Below are 19,094 nucleotides of genomic sequence, written 5' to 3' on the forward strand. Positions count from 1 at the left end.
AGGGTCACTGTGGGTTGGAATGCATTCGAAGGCACGTAACAACAATCTAAAGGTTGGTGTTAAGAGCCTCCCAGTGGAACTGCAGGAGACAAACCTGGTGACCTGGTGCTCCAAAGAAATGCTTCAGGCTCTCCAACCCCACTTGTTTAAAATGTCCATTGAAAACTCTGCTTTTATGTGTAAATGAGCACTCGTTTTGGATCCTGCTGAGTGGAAAGTTTGCTCCACTTTAATTTTTTAGACAAAATTATGCAAGCTAAACCAATTGAGATGTTTATGGTGTTGGGTATTGCCTCTGTGGCTAATTGCCAGTCCTCTTCAACTAGGGCATAAATGAGGCTATTTCTTCATAAATTGATGTGTAAGGCCTGTCACTGGTCACTTCAAGCTTCATCTTCAACACTGTTGCATCCCTTCTTACAATGAGTTACCTAACTGCTGATTTCATTGGGGAATTATGCCCATAAACTTTTCATAAAGAATCAAATTTCATCATCATTCCACCTAAGCTTCACCATGAATTTGATATTTGTTCTTGCTTCAATTTTAGCAGAATTCATGCTGTTCTTTTCAAATTGACATCTTATCCTCCTTAGTGCCTCAAACTAGATCCTGTTCAGACATGTAATAACAAGTTAGCACTACATTATTTTGGTGCAAAAAAAATTTTTGAAGTGATGCATAGTTTATGTACATATATATATATATAAAATACACATTTTCATTGATTTTTCAAAGACCCTTCATATGCATGTGAATGCTGGCCAATGAACACAGAAGTCCAAAGATGAACCAATGCCTTTTAATTAGTGTTGGAAAAGAAATATTAAATGTACCATACAATATAACAGAAGAATGACTAAATCTGTCTTGGAAGATGTACAGACAGAATGTATGTACAGCCAAGGGTGGTGAGACTTGATTTCATGTACTTTGGACAGATTATTAATAGGGACCAATCCTTGGAGAAGGACATCAGGGTTGGCAAAATAGAGGGTTTCCAGGAATAAAAGGAAATAAGAGACTACTGCTCGCCTCATGTTTACTCAGCAACTCACTACATGGTCAATTATGTCAAGGATTGAGCTGGCCAAGGACCAGGCAGAGTTTTATTCAGTTGACACAGGGTCACTATAAGGTGGAACTGACTTGAGGTCACCTAACAACATAAGATACAACAAAGGAGTAAATCTTTCCCCCTCATCTTACAAACATTTAAAGGCTCAAAGGAGTTGTTTTAGGTGAAAGTTCAGTCTTGCCACTCTTCAGCCTAGATACATGCACACACTGAAAAATGTACTCTCATGGCCAGGCTGGAAATACTCAGAGCTGCAGCAATGTCTTCTTGAGATATTCATTTGGTGGCCTTTGAGGGATAACTTGGACTCCTCTCCATTTTGTCTAGATTTCAAATAGGAGTTGAAAAGCTTCAAAAGGATCAAAATGTCAAGAATTAGCTCTTCCTCCCAAACATATTAATTTACATGGAGATGTGTCTTGCATATTATGATTGTTGTTGTGAAGTGTCGTTGAGTCGATTCCAATCCATAGCGACCCTATATAGGGTTTCCAAGGAGCAGCTGGTGAGTTTGAACCACCGACCTTGCAGTTCAAACGACTTTGCAGTCTGACGCATTAGCCCACAGCGCCACATTAAATCATGTATTCTTTGGAATATGTGACTACCTTAAACACTTGACAAATAATTCCCAGAATTTAATGATCTCTAATTATATGGACCATTCATGTGCTAAGCAACATTTGCTTTCATATTAATACACTGAGTTTGATATAAAACACACATATGAAATGAATGCAGAAAGTAAACACGAACAAGCTCTAACATTTTCCTTGTGGTCCTCAATGTGTCATCATCATCTCCTTCATCACCCAAAGACCATCTAACCCACGCTGGAGAGCACAGCTTTACAGAACTATTTTGAGAAATTTAGGGATGGAAATAGAATCCAATCATATTCACAGTTGATCCAGATTCCAAATAGCATTTCTTATTTAAAAAAAAAAAAAAAAATCTTCATTTAAAATGAGAGCAGAAATGAAGCGAGGGTGCTTAGATTAGGAAAACTTTAAAAGAAACACAAGTCACATTCCAAACACTTTCTTTGCAAAGCCATGATCAGAAATGTCACCTTGATGAGTAAGAAATATGACATGTACGGCTGGGTCTGAAGAGTAAGGAGTGCTGGCTGGGCTCCCAGGAGCCATGTTTAAACTCAGTGATACGTGTCATGGAGTTTTAGGAGGATGGATGAGATTAGCTCTTCTTCAAGTCTTCCAGGAACCAGAAAAATCAATGTAGTTAAAGCTACCTATTGTTCTCTTCTGCATGGCACTGATACTTCCACTTTCATGATTCCCTGCCAGGCCAAATTACAGTGTCATTGTATTTTTAACAGGGCAGCTCTCAGCCCTGTGGAAGAGCCAGTGAGAAATTTCTAGCAAAGCCATTTTCTATCTAAACCTCTACTGGCCCACTGATACCACAATCAGAACAAATGATAAAAATATACGGAGACATTTTGCAACCTACAGATAATAGGTAGGTGGGTACTTTCTCAAGCACTCCCTAATTACAATTCTTGTCCTGGCATGAGTACTGCCATCCTCCTGCTTGTTCAGCAACTCACTGAAATGATTATTCAACAACAAAGGGGTGCCTGGGACTACAATAAATCCTGACGGAGCCATAGTGAAGAAATGTGGTGCTGATGGTTAATGCGCCAGACTGCCAAGCCATTTCAGCTACAAGGTCGGTGGTTCAAGCTCACCAGTCGCTTCAACGGCACTTACCAACAAGAAGAATGAACATTTTAGAGCTATAATTACTAAATGCACTGGGTAAGAAAAATAAATAAAACTTTTGAATTATGGCCAAACAGGAGAAGGGTTTTATTGAATATTTGAGATGGATTTGGCCCTCTAAAAAGAACATGTTCAGTTATATCTGTATATAAAAACACAAAGAATCACATTTTAATCAATGTAAACAGCTAAAAAAAAATCATGGAAGAAAATGATATCGAAGAAAGAGGACAAAGTAAGAAGATTCAGGTGATCAAGAGAGTCATGAAAAAATTAGACAATAGCAGGAGATCCCCCTATTTTATAGCAAGGATCCCCCCTATTTTTTTAAGTTTGATATTTAAAACTATCTTCAATTGAATATTTAGTTATTTATTAAATACTACAGTAGTAATATATTCTATAGGAGTCCCTTGCTCACCAACTAACCATAAGGGTGGTAGTTTGAACCAATCTAGAGGCACTCAGAAGAAAGGCTTGCCGATCTGCTTCTGACAGGTCACACCCATGAAAACCCTACGGAATGCAGTTCTCCTTCCCAATGCATGGGGTTATGATGAGTCAGAGTGGACTCAAAGGCGATGGTTTTGCTTTGTTTTCATATAATGAAATACAAAGATAACTATTTTTAAGGGAGTCAAAAATAAATTATCAATAGATTGTTGCTGTTAAGCGCCGCTGAGTTGACTTCGACTCATAGCATCCCTGTATAGGGTTTTCCAAAGAGTGACTGATGGATTTGAAGTGCCAACCTAGTGGTTAGAAATCTGGTGCTTATCTAATAGCACCACATCTAGATTGTTGTTGTTGTTCTTAAGTGCTGTCAAGTCTGTTCCAACTCATAGCGACCCTGTATAGGGTGCCCAAGGAGCGGCTGGTTGAGTTTGAAGCTCCTACTACCTTGTGGATCAAACTGACCTTGAGGTCCCTATTTTACATCGTGACACCAGTACTCAATAACATATATTTTTATAAATAAAGTTTTAAGGGAACGGAACCATAGCCATTCATTTTCATGTCTAGGGATGCTGTCAGTACAAAAGCATCACTGTATAAATGCTAAGAGATCTTCTGGCTCCTCAAGGGCATTACTTTATCTTTAAAGAAAATGTTTTTCTAGGCTGTAAATCAAGCAAAAAAGGTAGATAATTAAGGTCTAGTCCAGAACTACAGCAATTACTGATGGATTACCAGTTCTCCATCTAAGAAGTAAGCCTGTTCTTAAGTACTATCAAATTGCTTCTGATGCACAGTGACCCTATAAAGGGTTTCCACAGAACAGCTGGTGGGCTTGAACTGTGGTCCTTCCAGAGCGTGAATCAAGGCACCGAACTGTGCTCCTTGTGACTATCGTGTTTGTAGCCACACATTCACAGTTATTAAAAAGCTGATTTAAGAATATCCTTGGACTACTGATTAAATCGTAGTTTTTTAAATGCAACCGCCCCTTTCTCCAGGGATTAATGTTTAGGATCCAGTTATATTCGATGTCAACAAGATGCCATAATTTAAAAAAAAAAAATTTTTTTTTGCACATTGCAATCTTAATGTAAACAGTCAAATAGAACTCATCATTAAAAAATGTTAACAACAACAAAAAGCAACTGAATATTTTAAACATATTTATACAGCCAACAAATTAAAAGAGTTAACAAGAAAAAACACACAAATTCAGGAGTCTGGGTTTTGATGCTTAATCATTTCTATCCATTGGAACATCAATCTCTCAGCCACTCAACTCCATCCCATCATTCATCAGCCGGCTAGCCCACTCTGCCACCTCAGATGCCTCAAGCTTGACCACACTGCACCCCTTGGGCTTCCCATTCTCCACCTTGTTATTGAAGTACAGGACACTGTCACATTTGTAGGATTTATCAGCATTTTTCATGTAGGTTTCTAACCAATATCTGGCCACTCCCAGGCCATGGTCGGTGGCTTCAAAAGAAACTGCAAAGCTTCCTTTTAAATTTGCTATGTTCCACTTCAATGGCAAAGTCAAAGTTGATGTCACCTGTGGCTAGGTCCATGGGATCAATGCTGGTGCCCAGGGCTGGCCCCACAGTGGGACCTACATGCTCGTCTGTTGTCGTCATAAAATCTAGGCCAGTGGTCAGAGGATCCATCATGGAGCCCACATACTGCAGGCCAGCCCCTATGCCTGTGGGCACCATGTGTTCCATTGCTTAAGCCCATGCTCTCAGTGGCAGGACCCATGTGCTTCATACCAGAACCCATGTGGTCAATGAGTATGGCTCTATGGTCAAGGCCAAAGTCCACGCTGGCACTCACACACTCCACGCCAGAGTCAATACACACCATGGTCTAGTCCACAGAGGGCATGTTGGTGAAGTCTACTGGGCCCATGAGCTCAATGCCAAAGTTCATGTGGTATATGACCAGGCCCATGCATTCAATCTTGGAGCCCAGGTGATCCACTGATTCAGACCCTGTCCATGCACTGTATTCCTGCACCTCAGATTTGGTCGGTTCATCCTCTGCCTCGACAGTTTCTTCTGTCCATGTTCATCCCAGATCCAAATCAGCCCATCTCTTCCCTGTCACCACGAAAGGTTCCCTCGATGCCTGCAGGTACTGTGTTTCCCGTTCTGACGCCTGTGTTCACATGATTGGCACTGATAGACTGCTCTTTTGATCCTAACCCTATGCTAGTACCAACAAGTTCAAGAGATCGTTGCTGAGAATGCTAAGGAGGGCAAAAGTTTTCCTTTGTTAAAGTCCTTTTAACCATTTTCACTTGATTGGGGTCTTTCAAATAGCAGTTAGCCATCAAACATAAGGAGTCCTGGTGTGGCACTGGACTGCAAAGTCCTTTGAACCACAAGGTCAGCAGTTCAAGTTCACCAGCCACTCCTTGGAAACCCTATAACCAGATCGCTATGGGTTGGAATCAACTCGACAGCACTTAACAACAACATCGAACAAATATAGCTCACACAGCTTCTATGGACTGTTAAAAATTAACAGTGCCCATGCCATGACTCTTCCAGCCTTTAGTTGGGTTGGCATACAGTTCAAAGCGATTGCTTCCTCTTTTCATGCCTTTCTCCTCATTCTGAGTAAGCCATTCTCCTTCCCCTTGGGGTCCAGAGCCCTGTTGCTAATTGACATGCCAGATGTCTGTTCTCCTTCTGCATTCTGGGCTCTGTAACCATCAGCACAGCCACCACTGACCCCTGCCATCATTGTCCACACACCTGGACTTTGTTGAGTACAAGCTTCTTAAAGTGGTTCAGTGAACAAAATGGAAAGTGCACATAAAATGCTTCTGCTACACACCAAAGGAGTCCCGGTATGGTGGTGCTAAACGGTAGGCACTGGCCTACTAATCACAAACTCAGCAGTTCAGACCCACCAGTTTTCCTTGGGAACCCTATACAGGATCACTAGGAGTCAGAATCAACTTCACAGCCCTTGACAACATATTGCAAAGGGATAACTGTCTCAATGAAAAATATCTGTGCAGTTGTTAGCGTTGCAAGCGACTATCTCTCCTTTGTTCAAAGAGAAGGATGAAAACAATGAGCGACAGACAAGCTATGGTTATTCTGATTTGGGACTTGGCAGATATTTTCTTTAAAATGTTAAATGTGTTAGTCACTTCAAGGACATCAACTGTCAAGTATCTATTTCTAATAGAAAAATTACAGCTTTCAAGTAAAAATGTAGATTTTGTAATACTTGAATTGACTGTAAGTCTGACAGTTTTATAATACTTAAGGACTTTTTTGGTAAGACCAGTAGTGATAATAACCAATGTCTCTCTCTCTTGCTTACTCTTTCCTCCCATCCCCAACTAGTGCTATATGCTAACAGCAAAGTATTAGGAAGCTCTGTACAACACCGTGACCCAATATTTTCCAAATGACTATTGTACAATTTTATAAAATCATATCTGGGTAAGATCTATTCAAAGAACAAGATAGACCAACGGATCTTAATAGAACAAGAAACAAGCAAGAGAACTGATGAGGTTTCAGATGCCAGATTGCAACTGTTGTTGTTAAGTTCCATCGAGTCGATTCTGACCCATAGCGGCCCTGCATAGGGTTTCCAGGGAGTGGCTGGTGAGCTTGAACCACTGACCTTGCAGTTCAAATGGCTTTGCAGTCTGGTGCATTAAACCCATAGTGCCACACCAGGACTCCAGATTGCAACTAATCTTTACAAAACACTCTTACTGGAGTTTTGATGCCGCTGAAGGCAGAGTATCCATAACTATGGGAAAAGGCTATTAAAAATATTCCAGTTTTTTCCTAGTAATATATCTGCACAAGGCAGGATTTTCTTCATATTAGATTCTGTCCAAAGTAGCATATCACAGTGGACGGAAAGCTGCAGCAGACAGCAGAACCCAGCTGTCTTTTCTACTATGTCAGACATCAAAGAAGCTTGTATAAAAGTAAACTAGGGACTCTCCACTTCTCTTTTGTTTTTAAAATATATTTACTTTTTTCCCTAAAAATGTTATGCTAGCATATAATGAGTTTGTTGTTGTTAAGTTCCCTTGAGCCTGTTCCAACTTATATCGACCCTCTATAGTGTTTCCAAGAAAAACTGGTGGGTGTGAACCACAATGCTGCGGTTACCAGTCCAGTGCTTATCCTACAACATCACAGCAGGACTCCATCATGAGTTTAGGATCATTATTTTCAAATGAATATTAAAATCGGGTAGATACCACAACATGCATGAACCTTGAAAACATTATACTGAATGAGTAAGTCAATCACAAAAGGACAAACACTGTATGTACCCAGTGACATGAAAGGAGCTCTGGTGGCTCTGAAGGATAAGCACTGGACTGTTAACCACAAGGTTGGTGGTTCCAACCCACCAGCAGCAAGTTGGGAGAATGAAGAAGGACACCCTAAACAGGGTGGCTGTGAGTTGGAATAGAGTCAGTGGCAGGGGCTTGCTTTGGGTGGTGCTGTAGGACAAGTGTTGGGCTGTTAACTGCTAGGTCAACTGTTCAAACCTACCAGCCGCTCCACAGGAGAAAGATGAGGCTGTCAGCTTCTGCCTCAGAAACCCTACACAGGGTTGCTCTGCACTGGAATGGACTGGTGGCAGTGGTACTGGTATCCAACACTTAGAACACACAAATGCATAGAGCTCTAGTTTGACGCTGGTTACCAAGGGCAGGAGGAAAGGGGAAAGAGAAATCTCGGTTAAGTCGCAGTGAATTTCTGAGGATGAAAAATACAGCAACAGATGTTGGTGATGGTTCCACAACAAGATTGATCTACTGGTCTCTTGAATTGTACATGTGAAAAACGTTGACTTGGCAAACATGTTATTCATATTCTTTCAACTGTAACATTTTATTATTATTTGAAATTTTAGCTTTCATGTCTAATTGGTAAATATCAACAGATATGACACATATAAACAAAAGCTTATGAATGTTAAAGACTGTAAAAACACTGAAAGCTGACACAATGGCTTGGTGATGATGTGTTTCATCAAGTCGGTTCCGACTCATAGTGACCCTGAATGGGGTTGCTAGGGCTGTAAGTCTTCACATGAGCAGAAAGCCTCCTATTTTTCCTGAAGAGCAGCTGGTAGATTTGAATTGCTGATCTTGTGGCTAAAAGCCCAACTCATAACCCACTACAATACCAAGGCTCCTTACTGTAAATTATTCTACCATGACTTTTTAAATTATTATTACAAAGGACTGAAAACACTTTCCCAGACATTATGCTTAGAAAACTGGAGAGGCAGCAAAAAGGAGGAAGCCCCCCCCCCCAAAGATGGCCAGACACATCGGCAGCAGTAATGGACTCAAGCATAACAATTGTGAGGATGGCACAGGGCGGGCAGTGGTTTTTTCTGTTGTGCACAGGATTGGTATGAGTTGTAATCATCTCAGATTTTATAGTTGCCAATGTATGACTATATGATGTTTGATATAAAATGGAAAGGAAGGAAGAAGAGAAGGAAAAAAAAAACTAACAGAAGGAAGGAGGATTTAAGAGGAAAAAAGAATGAAGGAAGGAAACAAGGACATGAGGGAGGAAGGAAGGAAAATAGGACAGATGGAAAAAACCTTTGCAATAAATGAAAAGACAGAAAAATAATCACAAAATAAAAACCAGCCAACAGAACCAAATAGAAATTTCAGAACGAAAAATACCCCTATTTTATACCTTAAATTAAAAATTCACTGTCGTAAAAGAACAAAGACAGTATAGAGAATATACAGAACTTGATATATGCATAAGGACAATAAAATCTGAAGAATAGAAAGCAGATTAAAAAAACTGTCAGAACCTTAGGGTCCTTTGGAATAGTATTGAAGGTTTTCTATACATTTAGTTCCTAGAAGGGAAGAGAGAATGAGACAGAAATTTAAAAAAAAAAATAAATGTGGCTAAAAATGCACTGAATGGGGTGAAAGATATATATCACAAGTTCACAACATTTATTTACCTCATCCTTAGCACACAACACTACAGTCTGAAACATTGCTTTTCAACATCTGATAACAATGTTTCCTTCTCTGTGGTTCTTAACAATAATCACCAACACAGGATGCTTGTATGTGATGGATCCATGTGATGTAGAAATACGATAATTAAGCTTTATCATACCTTACTTATCTATTTGATTGACAGAGTTGTCTTAATTGTTTTATTAATTTGAGAGGAAGCGAATATATATCTATTTTTATACCTATATAAGCACCAGAGGAAATTAGAGTAAGAATAAGAAGAGTTATATTTACCATAAAAAAAAACAAAAACAAAAACACACTTTCCCTTTTTTGTTTCTCACTTCACTTTTTTCTTGAGCTACACCGGGAGCATCTTGTCTAAAGTTGGGAGCACGTGAAGTTCCCTCACATAGGAGGAGGAAGAGGAAGAGGGCCTTATCTAAGCAACAGAAAATCATCTGCTCCACAAAAAGGAAGCAAATCCCACGTTAGTGCCAGAGCCTTGAGGCTCAACAGACACAGCTGAGCCTGCCTCACCATCCTCTGTAGACTCAGGCTGAGCAGAAAGGAGACACCTCCATTAGTACGCGTTTCCTTTGCCCAGACCTCTTCTGAGACTCTCACTAGAATACCAGGTATTTTGAAAAACTGAAAATGTTTTTAAGGGGACAGGATGCTGGTGTTAAGAAGCAACACTGACAACTGCAATTGTCCCTGGCATGCCAATTGTCCAAGTAGCATAAGATACACATGGAACCCCAGCTTTCTGCTTCTCACTTCCAAACAGAGGGACCAGGATCACTGCATGGCAGTAGGGTTGATATCTGACTACTTAGAGTAAGTAGCAACACACCCATGGTTGAGGAGATTGCAAAAGACCAGGATAAATTACTGGAGCAGACAACCTGGACGAAGACCAAGGCTTAACTCCATTAGAGAACTAAATAGATTTGACAGGTCTAGTCCTTGCTGGGAGGAGGGGCAGCTGAAAGGAGCTTTGCGCAGGGGTCTGATCACACCATCTGCAGCCCTAAATATATTAAAGTCCCGATCTTAAGACTCAAATATCGTTCAAGTAATTTATAATAAGTTCCATGGCTTTATTACCACCATCACAAGGTAGGTACTGGCAAACCAATTTCCACAAATACAAGCATGCATACCCTAGCAATCCCCAGTTCACAAAGAAATTGGGAAATAAAGGCCATTTGTTAGGATTTCAGTATAAAATGCCCTGACAGAAAACATGTTCTAAATAGTATTTAGGTGAAATAATGCTACATGTTATATACAAGAGATTAACTCTTGAGAACTGGTTAAAGAATGTAGGAATTATAGTTTCCGTAGCAAAATTCAATATATCTTATAATTATGAACCCTAGAGTTGGGGAACATACATGCATCCCCTCTGCAATTCATTGCTTGTGATGAACACATTTGAAACTATTTAGAACCACAACATCAGCGGTTCAAGCTCACCAGCCTCTCCTTGAGAACCCCATATGGGTCGCTGAGTCCAAGCCAACTCAGTGGCATTTAACAACAAATTACTTGAAAAAGAAAATCCAGAAAATCAGAATTTCCTGATTTCCCCTTATTAGAGAATTTACTGGAGATAATGTCAGAAAAGCAGCTCTAAAAACCAACTAGGAGTACAAGAAAGCAAGATGCAGCTTACCTGTGGTCAAGATGACTGAAGTCTTGCAAATTCAATTCCCTGGTGTCTTGAGTCAGATAGATTGTATCCACATCCTATTTGGAATATAATTCAGCCATGTAAACCATCCATGTAGACAATCGGGGAAGCAAGAGATGGAAAGAAAATTAGACAATGACATAGGCAGATTTTTATGTCATCTGAAAAAAGATTTTCAGTTTAAAATGAAGACAGGTATAATGGGGAGAAAAGAAAGTAAAAGTAAACAAAGCCCATTGAATTTTTTCTAGGTGTGTGAGTTTGTGTGCATGTGTGTGTGAGTATATGTATATATGTAAGCAAACAAATACTTACCCATTGTACTTCTTCCCTGTACGAAAATCCGAGCCAGTCACAGACACAGGCATACATCTGAGAAAATCCACCTGAAGCATAAAACAGAAAAGGAACCAATTTTCTATGAGCGGATTTTTTTTTTTTTTTAATAATTTAACTGAAAAGCTTAAATATGGCCGATGTCTACAAGGCAATCCGGATTTCCATTTGGGAAAACAGCAGAAAGGTCTCTCCCCTGTGCTGTACTAAGCGCAGAGCAGGAGACGATGCAGCGTAAATATAGGACTTTTGCCCACCAATCTAGGTCTGTGGTGTACTAATTACACCTTCAAACTAATTGTACCTTTACAGTAGCATACTAGGAATAGACTTAACTTCCTGGCAGGAGGGGCCATCCATCCATTTACATTTGGGGTTTAAAATGCATGCTCACCACATGGACCCTGCTCGGCCACGGTCTGGCTGTCCCACAGAGCCTGGAGACTGGCCAGTCGCTCAGATGGCTCCATGGAAATCTTTCTCATGATTCTCCTGTAAGATCAAAGCAGTGTGTCTCAAAAACTCAGTGTCATGAACAGCCGTACAAAGAAACTGATTTTGTGACTTTTTGTTTTTACAAAGTTGGGTGTCACTTTAATTTTAAAGTGCTAAAATCCCATTGTAGAATGTTAGGGAGCTGGAAATCTATAGGAACCTATTTAATGACCCCTTGTAAGCTCAAGAAACTTTACCTAACAATGTAAATAAACTCAATTACTTTATAACGTTACAATATAGTAGAATAATTAGAAAATAGAATGTTGTATTTAATTAAATTATGTATATATCAAATACAGACTCCTAGTGTAGTGCTGTAGGATCAGCACTAGACTTCGAATCAAAAGGTAAACAGTTTAAACCCTCCAGCTGCCCCTCAGAAGCCCTACACAGAGATCACTAGGAGTCAGAAGTGACTCAAGAGCACTTTTAACCAACATTATCAAATACAAAGGGGCTTCAAAAAAATTTATGGAAAAACGCAGTTTAAAGACAATGAAACTGTTGCATGAACTTTTTGACACCTCTTAGCATTAGCATGGAGTCCTGGTGTGGTGCTGTAGGTTAATGTGCTAGACTGCAAAGTCAGTTTGAACCGTAAGTCAGTGGTTCAAGCTCACCAGCTACTCCTCAGAAACCCCGTCAGGGTTGCTGTGAGTTGGAACCTGGTGTGTAGGTTAATGTGCCAGACTACAAAGGGTTGCTGCAAGTTGGAACCTGGTGCTGTAGGTTAATGTGCCAGACTACAAAGCCGCTTGAACTGCAAGGTCGGTGGTTCAAACTCACCAGTCACTCCTCAGAAACCCTATACAGGGTTGCTATGGGTCGGAACCGACTCGACGGCACATAACAACAAAGATTAGCATAGCTAGAAAATAATGTGCTTTACTTAATTGAATGGCGTTACTGAATTATGAATATATTAAATATAAATGATTAACCTTGGAAGAACTAATGGAGAAATCTATCTTTCCATACCAGCTGCACTCCATCCATAGTGAAACGACTGCACCTTTGTCTCTCTTCCATTGAACTACAATACCTCTGGAGTAGACAACATGCCCAATTCAGCCACCCCCATTGTCAGACCCTAAACTAAGTCCTGATCACACATGCAGAGGCAAGAGAGATTCCAATTTAAAAATGTGGCCCCAAACCCTAAACTTTCATTATTCACTGAACTGGCAAAATCAGAGGACCTACACAATAGGGTTATTGTGAGAAAGACAGAAATTAATACTTATAGATTTATTAGAACAATCATTGTTAAGTGCCATCAAGTCAGTTCCAACCCATAGCAATGCTGTATAGAGTTTCCTAGGAGCGGCTGGTGAGCTTGAACTGCTGATCCTGTGGTTCAAACTGACTTTGCAGTCTAGCACATTAACCCACAGTGCTACACCACAACAATCATTAGTACATGGTAAAATCTCAATAAAAGTTGATGCTATTATAGTTATGTTATAACCACTTAGTGACTAGTTTACCAGCTGCTCCTTGAAAACCCTATACAGGGTCACTATGGGTCAGAACTGACTCGACAGCACTTAACAAAGTGATTACCTTATGAATTCCTTATATCATTCAAAAAAAGTTTTATCAAATGTTGAGAGTATACTAAAAACCAATACTAGGCACACAACCAAGAACAAAACAGGTATTGTTCCTGCCCTCAAAGAAGCAGACGTAAGTTTCTTAACAAGAAACAGAAACAAGCAATGTGATAGGGAATAACTGAGGTGGGAGAGTACAGGATGTGAGGAAAAACGAAGAAAGTATTTAGTACACTTTGATGGGAGAAAAGGAGGAAGCAAATGGGAATTTGGACATACTCTTTGGTACCTAATATATTATGTTGGAGTCCCTGGTTGGTGCAAGCAAGACACGACCAATACAGTTAGAAGTTCAAGTTCAGCGGAGCCACCTCAGAAGAAAAGACCTGAAGATCTACATCCAAAAACCCACCAGTGAATAACCCATGGTGGGCATTTCTACTCTGGAACACGAGGAGTCAGAGTTGATTCCACAGTGACTGGCTTTTACCCTTTAAACTGCAAGAAAAATAATCAGGTGAAATGTGGGGGCAGACTGGGGAACCAGGGGGTCCAGGAAAGTGTTTCATATAAGGGGATAGAATGTTTAGGAAAAGAAGTCTGCGCTTTTCAGAAGCTGAATAAAGCCCCAAAAAGTTAACAAATACTGTGTGCCAGGGAGAAAGAAGGGTAACAAACAGAGAGGTCTGGGAAGTCAACATGAACCAGGTCTTATAGGGCAAGAGGGGAGAGGGAGAGCAAACCAAGAATTTCTGGGGCTGGTAAAAGCCCAACTGAGAGTTGTTAAGTGCCATCAAGTCAGTTCCGATTCACAGTGACACTATATAGGGCTTCCAAGGAACAGCTGTTGGTTTTAACTTCCAACCTTATTAACAATCCAGTGCTTACCCTACAGCGCCACACCAGGACTCAAACTTAGAGTGTAGGTTATGAAATTCAGGTAGCAAACTAGTAAGCTGTGAGACTTTCTTCTACGGTCCATTTAGGCAGTTGGAGAAAGGACCAATTGAAATGCTACAGGGTTGCAGGGTTTCAAGGCAGATGTGCCAGGAAAACAGTGAGAGCATAGGAGCTGAGGATATGGACAATGCCAAGTTGATGCAATGGACCATGTGGGCCAAGTGATTAGGAAAGGAACGGCAGGCAGCAGAAAGGAACTATGGGGTCTGGAGGTCCTGACAAGTACTGAGAGAAAACAGAAAAGATATATGAAGACACTGTGGTTTCAGCACGGGAGAAGCTGTTCCAGGAGAAGACAAGGGCTAGGATTTGATCACCAAAGCAAATGGATAATGTAGGTGGAAGTAAGTTACCCATGATCACCAAAGCAAATGAATAATGTAAGTGGAAGTAAGTTACCCATGATCACCAAAGCAAATGGATAATGTAGGTGGAAGTAAGTTACCCATGATCACCAAAGCAAATGGATAATGTAGGTGGAAATAAGTTACCCATGATCACCAAAGCAAATGGATAATGTAGGTGGAAGTAAGTTACCCATGATCACCAAAGCAAATGGATAATGTAGGTGGAAGTTACCCACATTGATGAATCAAAGGCGCCCAGATTATGATCAGAGCTGGATGCAAGGTGGCGAAATATATTAAATCCTATTGAACATATTTCTTTAATGACCTAGAAGTACTTCTGCCATGCATAATGTTCATCATCATCATGAACTCCAACCACCTTGGGTCTCATTATATCCATTTTCTTATTGGATGGGTCCCAGACGAAATATCCTAGGAGTCTGACAAGTTATAGTCAACTTGTTCTATACCTGAAGAAAACCTCAATTACATATCAAAGTATTTAACGACAACATTCTGTTGGCATTGACAATATCCCTCTATATTATAATATTTATGATTAAGGCAGTATCAGGTATAAGCAATTAATGTCAGATGTAAATTCCTCCAAATCCAAGTGTGAATCCATAAAAATTCCAAGTTTAGCATGATCTTTCTCTGTCCCTTCTCTAAAAGAAGTTCTGATTAGGTACTGTTATTCTAAGAATCCATCATCTGGGGGGGGTGAGGAGTGGTGAACTGTTGGTTTAACAAAATCCTTAAAACTAAAGTGATGGCAAATTAGAATGAGTAGTTGAACACAAGGAGCCCTGGTTGTGCTGTGATTAAAGCACTCAGCTTCTGACCAAAAAGATCAGCAGTTCAAAACAACCAGCTACTTTCCAGGAGAGAGGTCCGGAAGCTGCTCTCCTAAAGATTTAAAGCACTGGGAACCCATGGGGGCAGTTCTAACCGTTAATATAGAGTCACTAAGATTCAGGAGTCCTGGTGTGACGCTGTGTGTTAATGCGCCAGACTGCAAAGCCGTTTGAACCGCAAGGTCGGTGGTTCAAGCTCACCAGCTGCTCCTTGGAAACCCTATACAGGGTTGCTATGGGTCGGAATCGACTTGACAGCACTTAACAAGAGTCAGAATGAACGTGACAGCAATGGATTTGGCTTTTATTATTTTTAGTAGAACTCATACTAGTTCATTATCATCATTCTGGTACCTTAGAGCCTTCATCTCCTAGCCACATCCAGATAGGAAAGCCCAATATCATACAAAGAAATAGCAGAATCGTGGGAAACAGACAACTCACGCATTTCTACAGCGGAATTTAAGCAAGCCTGGGATATAAAAAGCTGGACTTTTGCCTGACTTCATCTGAGATCACATTTCTCTTTTAAAATCCTTGCTGTATTTCAGCAGAACTGCAGGGCATGTTATTTCAATGATACATGGGATAGCACTTAGCTAGTAAAGAGCAGGAAGCAAATACAAGCATACCTTGCTTTATTGAACTTTGCTTTTATTTCACTTTGCAGATACTGTTTTTTTTGCAACAATGTTCACAATATTTCAAGTGTTTTCATAAGTCTACGGCATACTTAATAAGCTAGAGTATAGTGTTAGCATAAATTTTCCACATACCGGAGGGGGGGAAAAAATTATGAGACTTGCTTTATTGTGATACTCACTTTATTAAGGTGGTCTAGAACTAAACCCACAATATCTCCAAGGTATGCTTGTAAGGCAAGATCTTTGGCAGGTAACAGTTAAAGTTAAAAATAGGTAAAAGACAGTTTAGAATTGTGGGGAGAAGTAATCTATTCTTCATATTAAATTCCCACTGTTTACCTAATCCATTTTTAGGCAAAAATACTTGAGGTGGTCTGCAAGTTGCTATGCTGCTGCTAACTATATACCAGCAGTCTATTTCAAATATCAGAAGGGTCACCCATGAAGCACAGGCTTCAGAGGAGTTTCCAGACTAAGACTAGGAAGAGAAGCCTGGTGATCTAAAGTTAGTCAATGAAAACCCTATGGATCAGAGAGTATCATTGGAGACTTCAACTCATTTGCTTTGGACACATCATCAAGAGAGGCCAATCACTGGAGGAGGAGATCATATTTGGTAAAAGTGGGAGGCCTCACCTTTGGAGATAGGAGTGGTACAACGGATTCAACAATGGGCTCAAACATGCCAGCAATCAAGAAGATGGCACAGAACTAGGCAGTACTGCATTCTGTTATATATAAAACCGCCACAAGTCAGAGCCAACCCAATGCAACTGTAACAATAACAGATTCAGAAGTCAGAGCCTACATTTTACTCTAAGAGAATAATGGACATTCATACTCACGGGGCTTAGGTACATCAATAGGAGTGTGTGGACAGCAGCGGCTAGTACAAAGGGCTCTGAGAACAGGGACCCTGCCTGACACCAGGAGACGGCACCTGGCATTTCCCCCAGCCATTCAACATCATTCTTCCAAAGTATCAGTCTGACCATTGCCAAGTAGTTCTAGCTCTGCAACACTCTCTTCTTCTTGGAGTTAAGACTGAAGAAGTTAAATTGTCTCATGAAATAAGTGCAGCTGAAATGACGGCGCTTCCCAGGTATATTCTACTCAACTGGGTTCAAAAATTCACTGCAATGGCCAGACAGAACTCAGGTACCATAGGGAGGGAGGGTCTAAAGTTGTTATTGTTAAGTGCCTTTAAGTCTGTTCTGACTCGCAGTGACCTTGTATAGGGTTTCCGAGGAGTGACTGGTGAATTTGAACTGCACAACTTACAGTTCAGTGCATTACCACACGGTGCTCCAGAAGGTTACAATTCCAAGTCAGAAACATTCAGGGCATTGTTCAAGTCAGGGCGGTCTTTCCTTAGCCATGCCCATAGGTAAGGCGCCTCTCTGCCCATGTTACCAACCTCTTTGCGGGCTACTGATAAATGCCCACAGGGCATCACTCCACCAAAACTTCAGCCTGAAAGCACTCGGCTCTCTCTCCAGGGGTCAGCAAAGCTGTTGTTGCAGTTGCCAGGTGCCATGGAGTTGATTCTAACTTGTAGTGACCCTCTGGCACAACTGAACAAAACACTGCCCAGTCCTGTACCATCCTCACCATTGTTACGGTTGAGCCCATTGCTGCTGCCACTGTGCCAATCCATCTCATTCATGGTCTTCCTATTTTGTGCTGATCCTCCACTTTACCAAGCATAATGTCCTTCCTCTAGGGGCTGATAGTGTAACCGAAGTTTGAGAGATAAAGTCTCGCCATCTTGGCTTCTAAGGAGCATTCTAACTGTACTTCTTCTAATACAGATTTGTTTATTCTCCTGGCAGTCCATGGTACTTCTAATATTCTTCTTCAACACCAGAACTCAAATGCATCAGTTCCAGCAAACCTAACCCCACAATTAAGTGCTCGGAGACACCCCACTCTGCAAACAAACCTCCTTCCCAAAGTCACTCAGCTTTATTTGCTCTGTAGACTGGGAAGCCTACCACTTTAATGCTCTGGTTCTTCGTTCTGCTGCTGTCTTCTCCCACTCCCATCCGGTATCACTATTGACTGCCCCTGAGTAAGGGAAGTTCAATGAGCAGTGTTCTCTGGGTCACAAGTCACACTCCACTCCTGGCTCTTCTTTGATGGTAGTGACATTCCCACTTCTGAGATGGTCCATTTTATACCCACGTGATGAAATAATTTCTTCAGCTGTTATCCATCGTGCTAAAGTTTCAAGGAATCCTGGTGTGTCACTGTAGAATATGCACCGGGCTGCTAACTGCCACGTTAGTGGTTTAACTCACAAAGTGCTCCTTAGAAATCCTATACAGCAGGGCGGGAGAATTTTTTTTTCTGCCAAAATTTATCATCATTTGCGGATCATACAAAATTATCAACTTTTAGCCTGTGATTTGGGGTCAAACATTTAATTAACTCATCCCTATAGTGGTTGCCTTGGTAGGGTCAGATTAAAGGATTTCCTGGGTCTTATAAGGCCTGTGGGCCAGTTGTTCCCCATGTCTGCTCTATAGGATTGCTGTAAGTGGGAACCAATTTGATGGCATTTTACAACAACGTGGTGGTGGTGCTGATGGGCCGTGGAGTCGGTTCTGACTCATAGCAACCCTGCGTAGGATTTCTGAGGCTGTAAGTCTTTACAGGAGCAGAAAGCTTCATTTTTCTCTCATGGATCAGCAGGTCATTTCAAACTGCTGACCTTGAGATTAGCAGCTTGATTCATAACTACTATGCTGCCAGAGCTCCTTTAACAACACACTCTCAAGTTTTGTTAATTACAATTAACTCTGCTAATGTCATTCTATCAGTATCTTCTCCCACCTTCTCTTCCCCAGACCCATCAAGAAAAAAGTCGCGAGGTGGGAGGTGGGTGGTGGTGAGGGTGGTGGTGGTGGTGGTGGTG

At 40.9% G+C, this 19,094-nt stretch overlaps 1 protein-coding gene across 1 annotated transcript in view; it reads right to left on the reverse strand.

Moving 5' to 3' along the window:
* The window catches only part of LRRC16A (leucine rich repeat containing 16A), a 441,803-nt gene that overhangs the window by 197,460 nt on the left and 225,249 nt on the right, over positions 1-19,094 (reverse strand). The window contains exons 5-7 of the mRNA XM_006872823.1: positions 11,710-11,807; positions 11,295-11,365; positions 10,962-11,035 (exon numbers count right to left, since the gene is read on the reverse strand). Of these exons, the coding sequence (XP_006872885.1) occupies positions 10,962-11,035; positions 11,295-11,365; positions 11,710-11,807 (243 nt within the window). The remainder of the gene's footprint in view (positions 1-10,961; positions 11,036-11,294; positions 11,366-11,709; positions 11,808-19,094) is intronic.

The sequence above is a fragment of the Chrysochloris asiatica genome, unplaced genomic scaffold, assembly GCF_000296735.1.
Source record: "Chrysochloris asiatica unplaced genomic scaffold, ChrAsi1.0 scaffold00213, whole genome shotgun sequence".
NCBI classification, from domain to species: Eukaryota; Metazoa; Chordata; class Mammalia; order Afrosoricida; family Chrysochloridae; genus Chrysochloris; species Chrysochloris asiatica.